This window comes from Chiloscyllium plagiosum, unplaced genomic scaffold, assembly GCF_037043375.1.
Source record: "Chiloscyllium plagiosum isolate Xiang-an unplaced genomic scaffold, Cpla_swu_hap1 HiC_scaffold_10, whole genome shotgun sequence".
NCBI lineage: Eukaryota > Metazoa > Chordata > Chondrichthyes > Orectolobiformes > Hemiscylliidae > Chiloscyllium > Chiloscyllium plagiosum.
The window spans coordinates 94,087,304-94,103,462 of NW_028270148.1; the positions used below are offsets into that span (position 1 = coordinate 94,087,304).

Here is a 16,159-nt window from a genome sequence, read left to right on the forward strand (position 1 = left end):
AAATTGACATTATATCCATCAACTGATAATGGGCCAAACGTGAAGATCAAGATAATTATGGATCTTTACTGAGCAGGAGCAGATACCCTCAGAACACACTTGTGTTGAATGGTTTGTTAATGCTGGTTCAGGAACAATCTGATTCTCAGTTTCAAATCTCTTTGGAAGCACCGATTCAACAGCAGCTGAGCTGGAGATGAGCAATAATATTCCTTTAGAGACCGTGCTCACATTGACCAGCTTTGTTCCTATCGTTTAATGGAATTCTGGATAATGATGAAGGGATATTTCACAGTATTCAGCATCTCCTCTCTGAACTTCCTCTGTGTGACTGCGTAAATAAACATGTTGGTGCAGGAGCTGGATAACTGAAGCATTGCTCCCATGATATCTCCCACCCAATATCCAGCTGGTACTCCAATGTACCATCCTGTAATTCTTTGAACTGCGAGACTTATAACACGAGTGATCCATAACAGGATAAAACTGCCCGATATGGCAAAGAGCAAAATGATGCATCTTCTTCGATTCTTCATTTCTGGATCATTCGGCTTATCCCTGTTTTGTTGTCCTCTCAGCTTCCTGCGGACTGCACTAGCCAGAAGGATGTGTCTGATGGTGACAGCATTGAGCAGCAGGATCAGGAAGAAAGGGAGCACTGGAGTTAAAATACGATCTCCCCAGTCAAAAGCTAGCCACACAAGGTAGTAGAAGTATTCATAGGTTATTTTGCAATAGTATGGTTCATATTTAAAATACAATGGTATTTTGTTTAATAAACTCAGTAAACTGACAGTTGTGATAATGACAGCTGCATTTCTCTCGGTGCAGAATTTTCTCTTCAGTTTCTGGAAACAAATAGCCACCATCCGGTCAAAGGTGAAGGTGACTGTGAGCCAGACTGAGCTACTTACAGCTGTGGAACCAATAACGTCTCTGATGCTACAACCAGGAGGGTAGTAGAAGAATACAATGCGTAGATATAAGTAATTCATCTTGTCCAGTATGACCTGAATAATGACCACCAGCAGATCTGCAACAGCCATAGCGATCAAGTACCAAGTGACACCTTTAGAAAGACCACACTTCCCTCGTGATAGTGTCAGAATTGCAATTAGGTTAGCTGTAAATGTTAAAAAAAAGGTCACACCAAACTTTACCATGAAAATGTGAGTAAATAGTGTAAGCAATAAAAAGTTACTATTGTACAACTGACATGAAATAAACAGGCTGAAGATATTGTGCAAATGGATCAATAGGTCAGTTTCTCAATTAACAATGAGAATATAAGATTAGATTACATTAGATTACATTACAGTGTGGAAACAGGCCCTTCGGCCCAACAAGTCCACACTGACCCGCCGAAGCGAAACCCACCCATACCCCTACATTTACCCCTTACCTAACACTACGGGCAATTTAGCATGGCCAATTCACCTGACCCTGCACATTTTTTTTTTGGACTGTGAATAAAATAAGGATAAACATCAGGAATGTTTATGATCAACAACATTTGAAATAAAACTGTAAATGTATAAGTATGCAGCAAATATTATCCCAACAAGTTACATTATCAGAGCAGTTAAACCAGCAACAGTTACAATAACTCACACAGAACTCCAGTGACCCCAAGGATGGGATAGAAAATGGGTTCAATATCAAAGAGCAGAAACATTAGATCCACCAGATTCATGTTGAGTGGTGAATTCGAGTGTCCTTCAGCATCAAACAGGTTTCATTAACACTCTGAGCTCACTCAGTCAGTGAAGCCATTTATGAATCCAGGTGAGTGACACTCACTGAGCCCAGGAGGCTTATGTAACCATTGTAATTAGTTCCAGCCACTGGAGTAAACAGATTACATCACTGAGTATATTGTATAGTGGTGAAGAAAAACAGAACTGATTTATTGACACTCGATAAGCCACAGGCCAAGCACTGGAGTAGAAACATTAAAATTATAGAACTGGAGGCAGGAAAATGACCACTGAACTTCTCAGACCTGCCCTGGCTCCTGTCAGAATGATTCACTCACACCCATTTCTCTCTCTCCTTTCCCCATATCCTTGTCCCTTTGAGAAACATTTCATGGATTCTCCTTCCTGTTGGATGCTGCAAACTCTAACAACCTTTGTCTCTGTGTGTTCATGTGTGTGTGGATATAATCTCGTGCTCTCAAACCTGCACAAGATTCCTCAGTGCACATTTAGAATGGAAGCTGCCGTTGAAAATTTGTTACAATGTAATCTCTAATGAGCGGGTGTGATACAGGGTGAGAGATTTATGAACAGAGGCAGATGTGAATGAACAAGATTGAGCTGAGAGTAATCACAGAGTGAGGCTGACACAGAGACAGGAAGGAATGGAGTGAGGAAGGAACAGAGGGAGGAGGGATTGGGAATGACACGACAGAGGAAGGAGTATAATCAAAATGGAGGACAAAGTTCATGGTCTGAAAATGTTGAACTCAATGTTAAGTGCTAAAGGCTGGAAAGTACTGAGGCAGAAAATGAGGCTTGTGTTGGGCCTCCCTGAAACATGACAGCAGGTCTTCAACAGTAACATTAGAACGGGAGCAAGATGGTTCATTAAAATGGCAAACAAACAGAAGATCAGGATTATTCTTGTGGACAAAGCAGCAATGTTCCTCAAATCAGTTACCCAGTCTGTGTTTAGTCTCATTAACGTAAAGGAGTCTACAATGTGAGCAGCAAAATCAGTAGATCAGATGGAAAGAAGTACAAGGGAATCTGCTGTTCCCTGGAAAGGTGTGTTCTGGACCCCGGGCTGTGAGGAGGGAGGGGATAGAGGGCAAGTATTACACCTTCTGCAATTACATGGGAAGATACACTGTGGGTTCCTTATGAAGGGAGGGGGTGGTTAGGGATTGATAAAAGTGTGACAGGAGTGACGGAGAAATGGACCAGTGTGTTGTAGATGGAGCAGCTCAAATGGAATGTTGCCCATGGTGAGGTGGGGTAGATGTGTTTGGTGTGACTGGAAGGGGTGGAAATAGTGAGCGATGGACACAGTCACTGGTAGGGTGGAATATGAGGACAAGGGGAATCCTCGGGAGAGAAGGGGATGGGATTAGTGTGGAAATGTGTGAAATGAGTTCAATATATGACCGAGGACCCTTTCAACCGTGGGGTGGGGAGTTATCGGTTGAATAAAAGGGAAGACCTGTCAGAGGTACCTTGGTGGAATGTGGAATAATCAGAACAGATGTGACGGAGATGGAGAAACTGGGAGAATGGAATGGAATCCTTCTCACGTCCTGCTTCCTGTGAGGACTCCATTCCATTTTTGCACATGCTCAGTAGCTGTCCTTAGAGTAAGGATAGAATGAACCATTTCCACCATATCTCCCTGCAGGTATTTATCACCATGGATTGTGTACATTATTTACACAGACTGGAGCCCTCCCTGAATGATGAGGGCCTACGTTTGGATAATCCATTGAGATGTCCAGAGAGGACCTTCTTGACGTCAAGACAAAAACTCCCATTTTCCAATTAAATGTTGAACATTGAGAAGGGGTTCTAACCAATGAGCAGTGAGAGATCAATTTGTATAGATGATCATTCATTATCACCCTCATTATTATTTAATTTCACCTCAATGGTTTGCAATTTCTCTTCTCCCACCTGCTGGATAGAAACTAGAAACCAGAAATGCCTGACATGAAAGTCAGAGCAGGTGCCTGGTGACTCTACCTCACTGTTCCATCGTGGACATTGGGCGCCAACATCTCAAGGTACGCTCCATGGGCAGTGTCTGCACACACCCCATATCCATGCACCTTGGTATGAAACACATTCCAGCCTCGCTGCATCATTATGGTCCCTCTCCAATTCACATGCTGTATGGCTCTGCACTTCCATACTGCAATTTGGATTGCACTGGCACCTTTCATTGGAATGTTGTTGTAATTTTACACACAAACAAGCTCAGGGATTGGCCCAGGCTGTATCTCAGGGCTGTTCACCTGCTCTCTCAGCACTCACGGAACCTACTTGGATGCTGACAGCTCTGCCTTGTGTTGCCATTTTGTGCTTTGTCCCCTCGGCCAGAGCTAAAGGCTGATGACACTTTGTCCTGCCTTACCTTTTAGTGCCGGCATAAATCCAGGGCCTTAGAAGAAGGACCAAATATTTTAAAAGGAAACCATTGGACACCTTTTGTAAACACTGTTTATCTAGCTGTGTGTTCCAACAGTGTGATGACAAACTGGAACTGAGGGGTTGTTGACAAGAGAAACTGATGAGGTTTTCGACAAAGGACCATTCATCGATGACAACGATCCTCTGCCTGCTGACAACGATGTGATTGGTTGTCAGGGAGGTGGACAGGTCAGTTGTGGGTAAGGGAGAGAGAAGTCTGTCAGACCAGAAGAGAAACCAGCAGATCTGCAACAGCCAAAACCTCAGTCTCTGTCAGTTCTCTGCAAGAAGCCACTTTAAATCTGAAGAAAACCAGCTTACCTTTCCTTGAAGCAGATGCTGCAAGTTGTGCCTTTGAACTGCTTGTGTTAGAGAATTTTCAGCAGTGAACCAGCCACTCTGTGCCTCTTCCAAACCAGTGGAAACATTCAGGGAAATGAAGGTGGAGGAGAAATATCAGCCAACCCAACAGATCTTGGGAACTAAAACTACAGAAATTTGCCCAGTTTTTCATCAGCCCACCTAATTATTTTGCTCTGTTTATGATTGACTGTCTGTCCATACCTAAGTTTACAAAGGGTCAGAGTTTAATTTGCAGAGTTTACTGAATTTACTTGAATTGTTTCCCTGTAGCCAGAATCTAATGAATTGTAATAAATAATGATTTCCTGTTCAGTGATGTAACCTGGTCCATGACTTCTATCAACCCGCATCTGAAAATCAGGTGGTTTCGTGATTTTGTATATTTCCGTTTAAAACCTCATCTTTTGTGAAAACTCCAGAATAGCAGGACTTGATTTCCAGTGTGTTACCATGGTGAGGGATGACAAAAGACTGATTGACAAATTGTGGCATTGTGGTCCATAGTTAAAGATGACTACATCTGGTATCCCACACATGATATTTAAAGAGGCTAACACAGTCCATGAGAATAGTCAATTCAGCTTCTGTAGCTGAACGTGTCAGAAATAATAAGCCATGACAACGAGGAAGATCAGCCTCTGACCTTAGAGAGAGATCAATGCTAAGAAGTTCCCATTATTTTCTGGAAAAGAGCAGGGTCAAAGATGTTCTTTCCCCTCCTGTCCATGAATGGCACAGACAGTTGGAGATCACTGTCTTGCAGGACCAGGGCATGTTTGGTCATTATTCTTGTTGCTGTGCTTTCCCCCAGTACTTGGAAATAACGAGATGTCTTTGAGTACATCTTCTGTTGAATGTCCTGAAGGGGACGCCAGTCCCTGTAGACCAAAAGGTGATTCAAAATACTGATAGGACAGTGTTGTTCAAAATACTTCTGCAGTGCCAGGTTTTAAGAAATACACTCACCTATTTATATCCCTTTTTAGTCTCCCTATGTCCTCTTCACAAATTACGTTCCAATCCCGCATCGTGCCAGCAGCAAATATAGCTACCATGCCCTCATTCACTGCATCATCTCTATTGCTGCATTTTAAACAGTTGCAGCACCTGCACTGATCCCTGTGGCACACCACTCATTACCTCTTGCTACCCAGAAAATGATCCATTTATGCTGACTATCCACTTCATGTTATTTTACTAATCTTCTGTGCATGCCAATACATTGCTTCTTGCACTATAAAGCTTTGTTTTGCACAATAACCTTTGACATGGCACTTTCTCAAATGCCTTCTGAAAATCTAGACATAGGACAACCCCCTTTATCTCGAGTACATGGTGCTTCTTCAAAGAACTGCAATATATTGGGGAAACACAAAGTCCTTTTTCACAAAACCCTGCCTGATTAGCATAATTTCTCCAAGTCCACTGCTGTAACATGATTAATAATAGATTCTAATACTTTCCTATGACAGATGTGAGCCTGATATCCTTCTTACAATCTCCTTCCCTTTTTAAATAATGATATTACATTTGCTCTCTTCTAATCTCGTGGAACCTTCCCAGAGCATCGGTGATTTTGAACGATTTAGCATAAAATGTCTCACTAGCAACTTATTTTCAGATCTGAGATTGAGGTTCACCAGAACTCAGGGATTTCTGAACCCAGAGTTCCAAACATTTGCTCAGTGACGCATTTCTGGAGCTTTCACCTTTCTTGAGTTCTTCCTTCCTTTTAGTGTCCCGATTGCAACTATATTTAATCATGTTAATTGTATCATCTACATTGAACTCTGATGTAAAATACCTGTTCAATTCATCTGCCTTCTCCTTACCTGCCTAGATTCCTCTTCTATGGGAAAAACTTCCATTTTGCCAACTCTTGATGTTAAAATATCTCTATAAAGACTTATTATCTGTTTTTATATTTTTAGCTATCTTTCTGTTATACTCTAACTTTTCCCTACTCATTAATCTCTCCATCATACTTTGCTCTTTTTAATATTTTGTCCAGTCCTCTGAGCTGGTTCCCATCTTTGTGCAATGATATGCTTTTCCTTTCAGTCAGTAATACCTTAACCTTTTTGAGTTACCCTCAGCCTCTCTTGTTGGATTGTGCCTATTATGTACATTCTGAAGTATCCCCTTACACATCTGTCACTGAATTTCTGTTGATCTCCCCCTTTCATAATTTGACACTTCAATTTGTCACAACTCAGCTGGGAGGAGAGTGTGGATAATTGTGTCTCACTCTTACACAAGTTGTTGCAAAGTATAGAAATGTATGAAATCCTAATGAGGCCAAATTTGGTGAGCAATGATTTGCCTGACTGACTGCCACTCACGACAAAAGCAATTCCAGCCGGGTTTTCTCATTAACAGAAAATAACTCATTTATTGTGACACACAACTTTATCAAAAACAGAGAAAAACAAAAGATTAATAATCAACTACTCTGCAATTTAAACTACATCCTTTAAGACATCAAATATACACACTCAATCATGATAAAGGCAGATAGAAGATAAATGGTTAAACTTGAAAAATGTGGGTGCAAAAAGGACATCAACAGGGCAAGCAAAATGCAATAGATCAGAAGTCTAGATTATAAAGTGGAAGCCATTCTCTCACAGAGTTTTTAATTTTAACTACAATTATATCCCATTTTAGTCAGTTGACAGTGATTCTTTTATTCAATGTTTGATCAGATTAATCTTCGACATTTCTTGTGTTGTTTTGTTTTAATTTTAAGCTTATTTTGACATCTTTTCCAACACTGAAAAAAGGAAAGAGAGAAAGGGAGATGGATACATTCTGGCTGCAAGCTCTGGAAGATTCTCACTTCAGTTGCTGCCCTGCTTTCTATAATAAATTGTTAGCACTCTTCACCTTATCCAGTCAGAGACTGTTATCATGCAGTATTTCTTCAACTCAAAATATTATTGTATCACTTAGTCTCAAATACTACCCTCACTGCTTCAAACAGCCACATTGTATCACACGGATCAAAGATATGCAACACCCAATTTTTATGTTGCAAAAATCTCCTAGTATTTAATTTATAGCAGTTCAACTTCAAATTTAGTTGATGTTGTGTGAACTTTTACAACTTTAGCTAGCCTTGCTTTCACATCCACGTAATTGCTCTTAATTCAGTTTAAAATACTTGTCTTTGACTCATTCCTTCTTCCCTCAACTTTAAGTCACATTGTGATAGCTGTGACTGAGATATACTTTCTCTCACCTTCTGATTTTCCAGTCTATCTGTAGATTGCTGTCTTGTCTTACGACCACTGTACCTTTCTGACAAGGTTCCCATTGTTTCTCCTTTTGTACACCATCCTCACATGTGGTTATTGTTCGGGGCCTGTACACCACTCCCACAAGGGTCTTGTGGCCTTCATCATTTCTTGCCTCAACTCAAACCACTTTTACTTCCTGGTTTTTGAAACTGAGCTCATCTCTCTCTCTGTTGTGTTAACACTGTCATTAATTAACTGTCCACATGACCACACCCCAAATTTCCCAACTTCCTGTTCCTCCTAAACATCCCATATCTTTCAATATTCCGGTCCAAGTCTGTGTCATCCTGCAGCTGTGTCTCACTAATGTCTATCTGATCTTAGTGGGTGGCATGGTGGCACAGTGGTTAGCACTGCTACCTCACAGCGCCAGAGACCTGGGTTCTATTCCTGCCTCAGGTGACTGACTGTGTGGAGTTTGCACATTCTCCCTGTGTCTGCGTGGATTTCCTCCCACAGTCCAAAAATGTGCAGGCTTGGTGAATTGGCCATGCTAAATTGCCTGTAGTGTTAGGGGCAGGGGTAAATATGGGGCTGGGCAGGTTGCTGGTCGGTGTGGACTTTTTGGGCCGAAGGGCCTGTTTCCACACTGTAAGTAATCTAATCTTATTTATTTACTTCTATTCATGCTCTCAGTCCATCTGTCTTGTTCCGAATGCTGTGCACATTCAGATACAGGAACTTTAGATTTGTCATTTTATTACTTTGAAAGTCTCTGGCCTTATCTAGTGGTTTAGTCTTGAATACAGACTCCATCTCTTCCTGCTGGGGTCTGTTTATCATATGCCCAGTAGTACCTTTCTGCCTTGTATTACAGAATAGAGCAAAACCCTTCAAGGTACGCTGAGAAGATAGTCTAGACCCAAACTATTTTCTTGTTTTAGGAGTAAGTGGAAGGTGTTGCATTCCAGTTGCAATTTAATTGGTTAAACTAATTAACATCAAGCAAAACACACTTTAGTTTTACACAACAGTTAAAATACAGACAAATTAAAAATAAAAGAATTGGCTTAATTGTACCTGTACCAAAATGCTTAAAAATGATCGATGTATTAGCTACTAAGTAACTGTTCCAATACATCAACATTCCATAAACTCCCCCTTGGCATAGGTGTATTGAGTAAAACAGATTGTCTCACATCCAATTGAGTAGCAGGAAGGGAACCCCAGTTTTTAGCTGTAACAGAGAGAGGAATAGGAGCTTCCACACACAGCTTCAAGACCCCAGCAACTGCAGAAAGGTAAAACTAAAACTCCTGGTACTGTGGGAGCTTGACCCCACCCATTCAGCCTGCTTTTATTGTTCCAATTTTTAAAAAAATCAGCTCAGAAATTGTTTACTATATTGCCTTTGGTTTAGACTTCCCAGCACCTTTGTCTCAACCTTTCTTCAATTAAAAATAAGGACAAACTATACCTCTTAATGTCACACCATTGTCACACCCATCCCCTCAACATAAATAAGCCAGCAATATACCAAGATGGCTTTGTTTTTAAAAACCTTGCATTATACTCTACTGATACCCGACAACACGTATACATTACATTGATTCTAAGCATGCGAACACGTACTATTACCTATTGTTTCAGGCCATTTGGTCATTTGGTCCCACCACCAAACACCGCCTTCCCCCTTCATCAAAGTGATGACAACACATCGGCAATTATATTTTCTCATCCTGCCACGTGGAGGATTTTTACATTGAATGGCTGCAATAATAAACTCCACCAAAATAGTTTGGAATTTTTATTATTACAATTTTCCAAAACCTTTAATGGATTATGATCAGTGTATACAATTGTCTCAGACACATTCCTGACAATATAAATATTGAAATGTTGCAACAGCACCACCAAGCTCAAAGTCTCCTTTTCAGCTGTGGAATATTTCTGCTGATCATTATTCATTTTTTTGCAAAAATCCCCAATAGATGTTCTCATCATCTTCTTACAAGTGTAAGGCTCTGACACCCACATCACTCACATCAATAGTCACCTTGAATGGCTTTGTATAATTCAGTGTGGCTAACACTGGGCAGTGGTTAAAACATCTCTCAGGCTGTCAGCTGTCTTCTGACATTCCTCCATTCACTGAAAGTTTCTGTCCTTTTTCAATAAGTCAGTCAGTGGAGTAAACACACTGCTAAACTTCGACAAGAACTTCTGATAAAAAAAACACTCAGCTCCAGGAATTGTAATACTTCCCACTGTCTCAATGGTACGGCAAGCTCCTCAATAACCTTTGTTTTCACATCCCATGGGGCCATCTGTCCATGTCCAATAACAAGGCCCAGGAAGGTGACATGAGTTTTTGTGAACTCACTCTTAATGAGATTGATCACCTGACTCCTGAAGTCATTTGAGCAATTCCAATAGATACTCTGAATGTTCTTTCCATGAGTGAATAAAAATCACCAGACCATTGATATAATTGGGTGATCAGAAAGTGTCTTTATTGGTTAGTCTTTGAAATGTGGCTGCTGTGTTTTTCATGTCTTTAAATTGAAACAGTCCATTTGGCATCATGAGAGCTGAAATTTCCTTCACTCTTTCTTCTGTGTAAGTCCACCTTAGAAATATAAGTTGCTTGTCACACATTCTCAATACAGTCGTCCAAACATGGAATAGGATATGTTTCAGGTTTTGTAACTGCATTTACTTGGTGATAGTCCACCCATAATCAATGGGTACTATCTGGCTTTGGCACCATTACTATGATTGAGCTGCATTCACGGCAACTCACTCTGATTATAAAGTCCCTGAGCCTGCATTCAATCTCTTTTTGAACCTGTCCCAACTTTAGTGGGTTAAGTCTAATTGGATGTTGATTAGTCGGAACAGCATTCCCTCTATCTACATCAAGCATAATCAGATTGGCACTTCCCAGCTTATTCCCACATATCTTCTCATGTGTTTATAATAACTCTTTCAAGTCATTTCGACTTTCCACTGGTAGGTAACCAGTGACCAATGTCACAGTAATTAATTAAGGGACCTCTCACCTCCTGGCCAAAAAGCTCTTTCAAATGGAACGAATGCAGAGAATATATTACGTGCATCCCTAATTGTAAATGGTAAAAATGGAATTCCTTTATTCCAATCCTCTGAACAGTTTTGACTATCAGCCCTCAACATGGTGTTTAACATTTGCTGTCATCCTATGATTCCAGATGGTATTCAGTGGATTTGAATTGTTTTGTTTCGAAGTTATCCATAACTTGTTTGAATAACATTGATGTAAAAATTGATTCTTCATCCAACTGTATTTCTGTGGGTGGCCCCTATCTAGTAAACAGTTTGAGTAAATCTTCATCAATCCTTTTAGCTGTGATACAGTACAATGAACAGCATCCGGAAATCTAGTGGAACATCCATTATGGTCAACAAACACTGAACCCCACTTTTTGTTTGAGGTAGGGTCCTACACAATCAGTTATGTCACATGTAGAAGATTCTTCAAGTCTGGGGATGGGTATGAAGGGTGCTAGTTTTATCACTGTCTGAGGTTTCTCAATTACCTGACATGTTTGACATGTCCAACAAAATTCATCCATATCCTTATGCAGTCCAGGCCAAGAAAAATGTTTTTGAATTTTGGCTTTTGGTTTTCATACTCCCAGATGACCTCCTACTGGTAATACATGTGCTAACTGGAAGAGCTCATTTCAAAACACCACAGATACAATTTGATGAACTTCTGCCCATTTCTCATCCACCTGAATGTGTGATGGTCTCCTTTTCCTCATCAAGACTTCATTTATATGAGTGACACACAGGGACACACTCAGATTCTTCTTTTCTGCATGCTTTTTGAGACAACTGCTTTAGTTTTTCATCTTTCTGTTGTAAGTCAGTTAATTTCTCTGAACTAAGAATATCCACTTTGTCCACAACTATTCTGGTTTTCTTTTTCTCAACCATTTGATCAAACATCATCTCTGACAAATGAAAATCAACTTCCTTATTTTTATTCGTGGATTTCTCCTCCTGCCACAACTTATGCGTTTGTGACCTTGTTATCACACAGTCAGGAAAAACGCCATGATGTACTTCCTGATACACCTCAGTTGCCTGGTTTTCAACTGGCCTTTTAACCACAGTTGGCTTCTCTCCCAGCTGTGATCCAGCTATATCATTACCAAGGATAAACTGAATTCTTGTCACCGAGAATTTCTCTATTTTGCTTACCACCAGTTCTTCACTTTTCACTGGACATTCTAACCTCATTTTATACAATGGAACATTGCTCTCGTCATCATGAATTCCACATATCGCCACCTTTTCTGGTACTGCTCCTTCTGAATTACATACCTCCTCATCTCTCATCATCAAAGTTTGACTTGCTTTCATATCGCTTGAAATTGTAATTTCTTTACCTGCTCCTCCTGGCATACATGAGTAAACCTTACCCTCACAAGTAAATCCTTTAAAGAGATCTGTCACTTTCATCTCAACCAACCCCTGGCCAGGCTGTACATCCTGGTGCAGCTTTTTAGCTCTTTCACCCCCAGGAAACTGTTAGTGACTGAAAGAGCCTTTATTACACAAGGTATACCTTGTTTACTCCAACCAAATTCAACCAAAATAAAACTCAGGAACTCTTACCACTCACTGCCTTTGGGTTCAATAATCTTAAACCCAGACTGGAATTAGAGATTTTGATCCTGACAGGAGCCCGCAGTTTATTTGGGGAATTGGAATTACCTAACTCCTTTTGAAAACTTAACAGAATAATAGATATAGTAAGTATCATTAATTAAATGTCCCAATACAGGAACATGCCATAAACTCACTCTTGGAAAAGGCAAATTCAGAACACAGATTGTCTCACATGCAACTCTCGTAGCAGGTAGAAAAACCCCAGCTTTTGACTGTAACCGAGAGAGGGAAAAAAGTAGCTTCCACTTCTTCAAAACCCCAACAGCAACTGCTGAAAACTAAACTGAAGATTCTTGTTCTGTGGGAATTTGACCACACCCATCCAGGCTGCTGCTATTGTTCTACCTTTTAAAAATAAAACCAAGGCCTCACAATCTGTTTACTCGAGTGGTCTGGTAAACTTCTCATCATCTCGGCCTTAAAACTTCTGTTCAAATAAAAAAACAGAACAAAATAACCTCTTAAAGCCACGGCATTATCAGTTCACTTTCTGCTACCCAGCTCCATTTGAAATATTTCCCACGTATTGGTGGTGCTGTGCCCAGAGAGGGAATGGCTGGGTAAACCCTGGACTTGGTTACACGTCGACGATGCTGGTCCTTTCATGGGCTCAGTGTTCTTAGTCATTGTGGGCGATCACTCAAAGTGGTTGGATGTGCATCGAGTTCATTCCTCCAACACGGAGCTGCCAATTGAATAACTGTGTGCAGTTTTTATAATACACACAGTCCCAGAAGTGTTGGTCACAGATAATGGGCCATCATTTCCCAGCAGAGCATCTGAGTATTTCCTCAAGTCAAATGGTATTCAACAGTTCAGGACAGTTCCAGACCATCCATCATTCAATGGTCTGTCAGAGAGATCAGTCCAAACTTTGAAGTAGGCTTAAAGGAACAGCCTACAGCTTCACTGGACACCAAACTGTCGCAGTTCCTGTCTGATTATGGGACCACTCCTCATACAACTACACGGATAACTCCAGCAGTGTTATTAATGTGGACCCTTGGATAATGAGTGAGTTTGTGAATTTAGTCAAAAGGAAAACAAGAAGCATATGTAAGGTTAAAGAAGCTAAAATTAGACAGGGATCATGAAGGAAATACAGAAAGCTGGAAAGAACTCAGACAGGGAATTAGGAGAACAAGAAGGGACAATGAAATGATCTTGACAAGTAGGGATAATGAGAATCCCAAGGCATTCTGTATCGGTGTTAAAAACAAGAGGATAACTAGGGAGAAAGTAGGGCCACTCAAGGATATAGTAAAGGAATGAAGTTGGGCTTGGAGGCAGAGGATATGGGTGAGATCCTACATGAGTGCTTTGTGTCGGTATTTACCCAGTAGAGGGATATGGAGGGTAGTGAGGTTTGTATGGAGCACACTAATATCCTAAGGCATTTTGAGTTCAAGAAAGAAATGGTGTTGTGTTTCTTGAAAATAAATTGTGTGGATACATTCGCAGGGCCCAATGGTACCTACTCCAGATTATTGGGAGAGACAAGAGAGGAGATTGTTGGGGCCTTGACCAAGATCTTTAACCACTGGAGAGATCTTAGGGACTGGCAAGTAACTAACGGTGTTCTTCCGTTCGTGAATAGACAATAGACAATAGGTGCAGGAGTAGTCCATTCTGCCCTTCAAGCCTGCACCACAATTCAGTATGATCATGGCTGATCATCCTTAATCAGTATCCTGTTCCTGCCTTATCTCAATAACCCTTGATTCCACTATCTTTGAGAGCTCTATCCAACTCTTTCTTAAATGAATCCAGAGACTGAACCTCCACTGCCCTCTGGGGCAGAGCATTCCACACAGCCACCACTCTCTGGGAGAAGAAGTTTCTGCTCATCTCTGTCCTAAATGGTCTCCCCCGTATTTTTAAGCTGTGTCCTCTGGTTCGGCACTCACCCATCAGCGGAAACATGTTTCCTGCCTCCAGAGTGTCCAATCCTTTAATAATCTTATATGTCTCAATCAAATCTCCTCTCAGTCTTCTAAACTCAAGGGTATACAAGCCCAGTCGCTCCAGTCTTTCAGCGTAAGGTAGTCCCGCCATTCCAGGAATTGACCTTGTGAACCTAAGCTGCACTCCCTCAATGGCCAGAATGTCTTTCCTCAAATTTAGAGACCAGAACTGCACACAATTCTCCAGGTGGGGTCTCACCAGGGCCCTGTACAGCTGCAGAAGAATCTCTTTGCTTCTATACCCAATCCCTCTTGTTATGAAGGCCAACATGCCATTAGCCTTCTTCACTACCTGCTGTACCTGCATGCTTACTTTCATTGACTGGTGCACAAGAACACCCAGATATCTTTGTACTGCCCCTTTACCTAAATTGATTCCATTTAGGTAGTAATCTGCCTTCCTGTTCTTGCCAACAAAGTGGATAACCATACATTTATCCACATTAAACTGCATCTGCCATGCATCTGACCACTCACCTAACCTGTCCAGGTCACCCTGTAATCTCCTAACATCCTCCTCCCATTTCACCCTGCCACCCAGCTTAGTATCATCAGCAAATTTGCTCATGTTATTACTAATACCATCTTCTATGTCATTAACATATATTGTAAAAAGCTGCGGTCCCAGCACTGATCCCTGCGATACCCTACGGGTCACTGCCTGCCATTCCGAAATGGAGCCGTTTATCACTACTCTTTGTTTCCTATCAGCCAACTAACTTTCAATCTAAGTTAGTACTTTGCCCCCAATACCATGCACCCTAATTTTGCTCACTAACCTCCTATGTGGGACTTTATCAAAAGCTTTCAGAAAGTCCAGGTACACTACATCTACTGGATCTCCCTCATCTATCTTCAGAGTTACAGCCTCAAAAAATTCCAGAAGATTAGTCAAGCATGATTTCCCCTTCATAAATCCATGCTGACTCTGACCTATCCTGTTGCTACTATCCAGATGTGTCCTAATTTCATCCTTTATAATAGACTCCAGCATCTTTCCCACCACTGAGGTCAGACTAACTGGTCTATAATTTCCTGCTTTCTCTCTCCCACCTTTCTTAAAAAGTGGTAAAACATTAGCCACCCTCCAATCTGCAGGAACTGATCCTGAATCTATCGAACTCTGAAAAATAATCACCAACGCATCCACGATTTCTCGAGCCACCTCCTTAAGTACCCTGGGATGTAGACCATCAGGCCCCAGGGACTTATCAACCTTCAGTCCAGTCAAAAGGCATTTCAATTGTATGGAGAAACTAAAGAATTTGGGATTGTTCCCTTATTCAAAATTGTGAGATGTTTTGATAGATTCGAGAGAGACAAAACCCTTTGAGCAGAGAGTCAGTAACCAGAGGTGAGATAAAACCTCTTTACCCATTCCATTCTTAATCTCTCTCCTGTACTTTCTGTGTTCTGCTTGGATCGGGACTGAATGATGAAGCTGTCAGTGTGGAGCTGCCCTGCACAGTTGCTGATATTTGCCCCAGGAATGGCAGACAGGGGGAAATTAGTACCCCACACTGCGGGCAGGCTCCTGCTGGATGGGGTGCTGCTGACACAGGACTATCTCCAGTTCCAGGGGCAGGAGAGGAGACATCAAAACCAGACCATGCCAGCCCTGTCTGAGGTACCCACCCGGGTCAGTGCAGTCTCAGCCGCCTGGAGGAATGCCCAGCGCTGTCCGAAGAAGGTCAATGTCCTTCTCCACTCT

General features: G+C 41.3%; 1 protein-coding gene across 1 annotated transcript; it reads right to left on the reverse strand.

Annotated features, from left to right (window-relative positions):
- Window positions 1-248: 248 nt before the first annotated feature.
- On the reverse strand, window positions 249-1,046 carry LOC122545319 (putative G protein-coupled receptor 139). Its single transcript, XM_043684385.2, has one exon. The coding sequence runs from the start codon at window positions 1,044-1,046 to the stop codon at window positions 249-251; it is 798 nt and encodes a 265-aa protein (XP_043540320.2).
- Window positions 1,047-16,159: the final 15,113 nt, after the last annotated feature.

What these genes read in the sequence shown, in the direction of transcription:
- LOC122545319 (XM_043684385.2), bottom strand. Translation starts at nt 1,046, where the DNA reads ATGGCTGTTGCAGATCTGCTGGTGGTCATTATTCAGGTCATACTGGAC.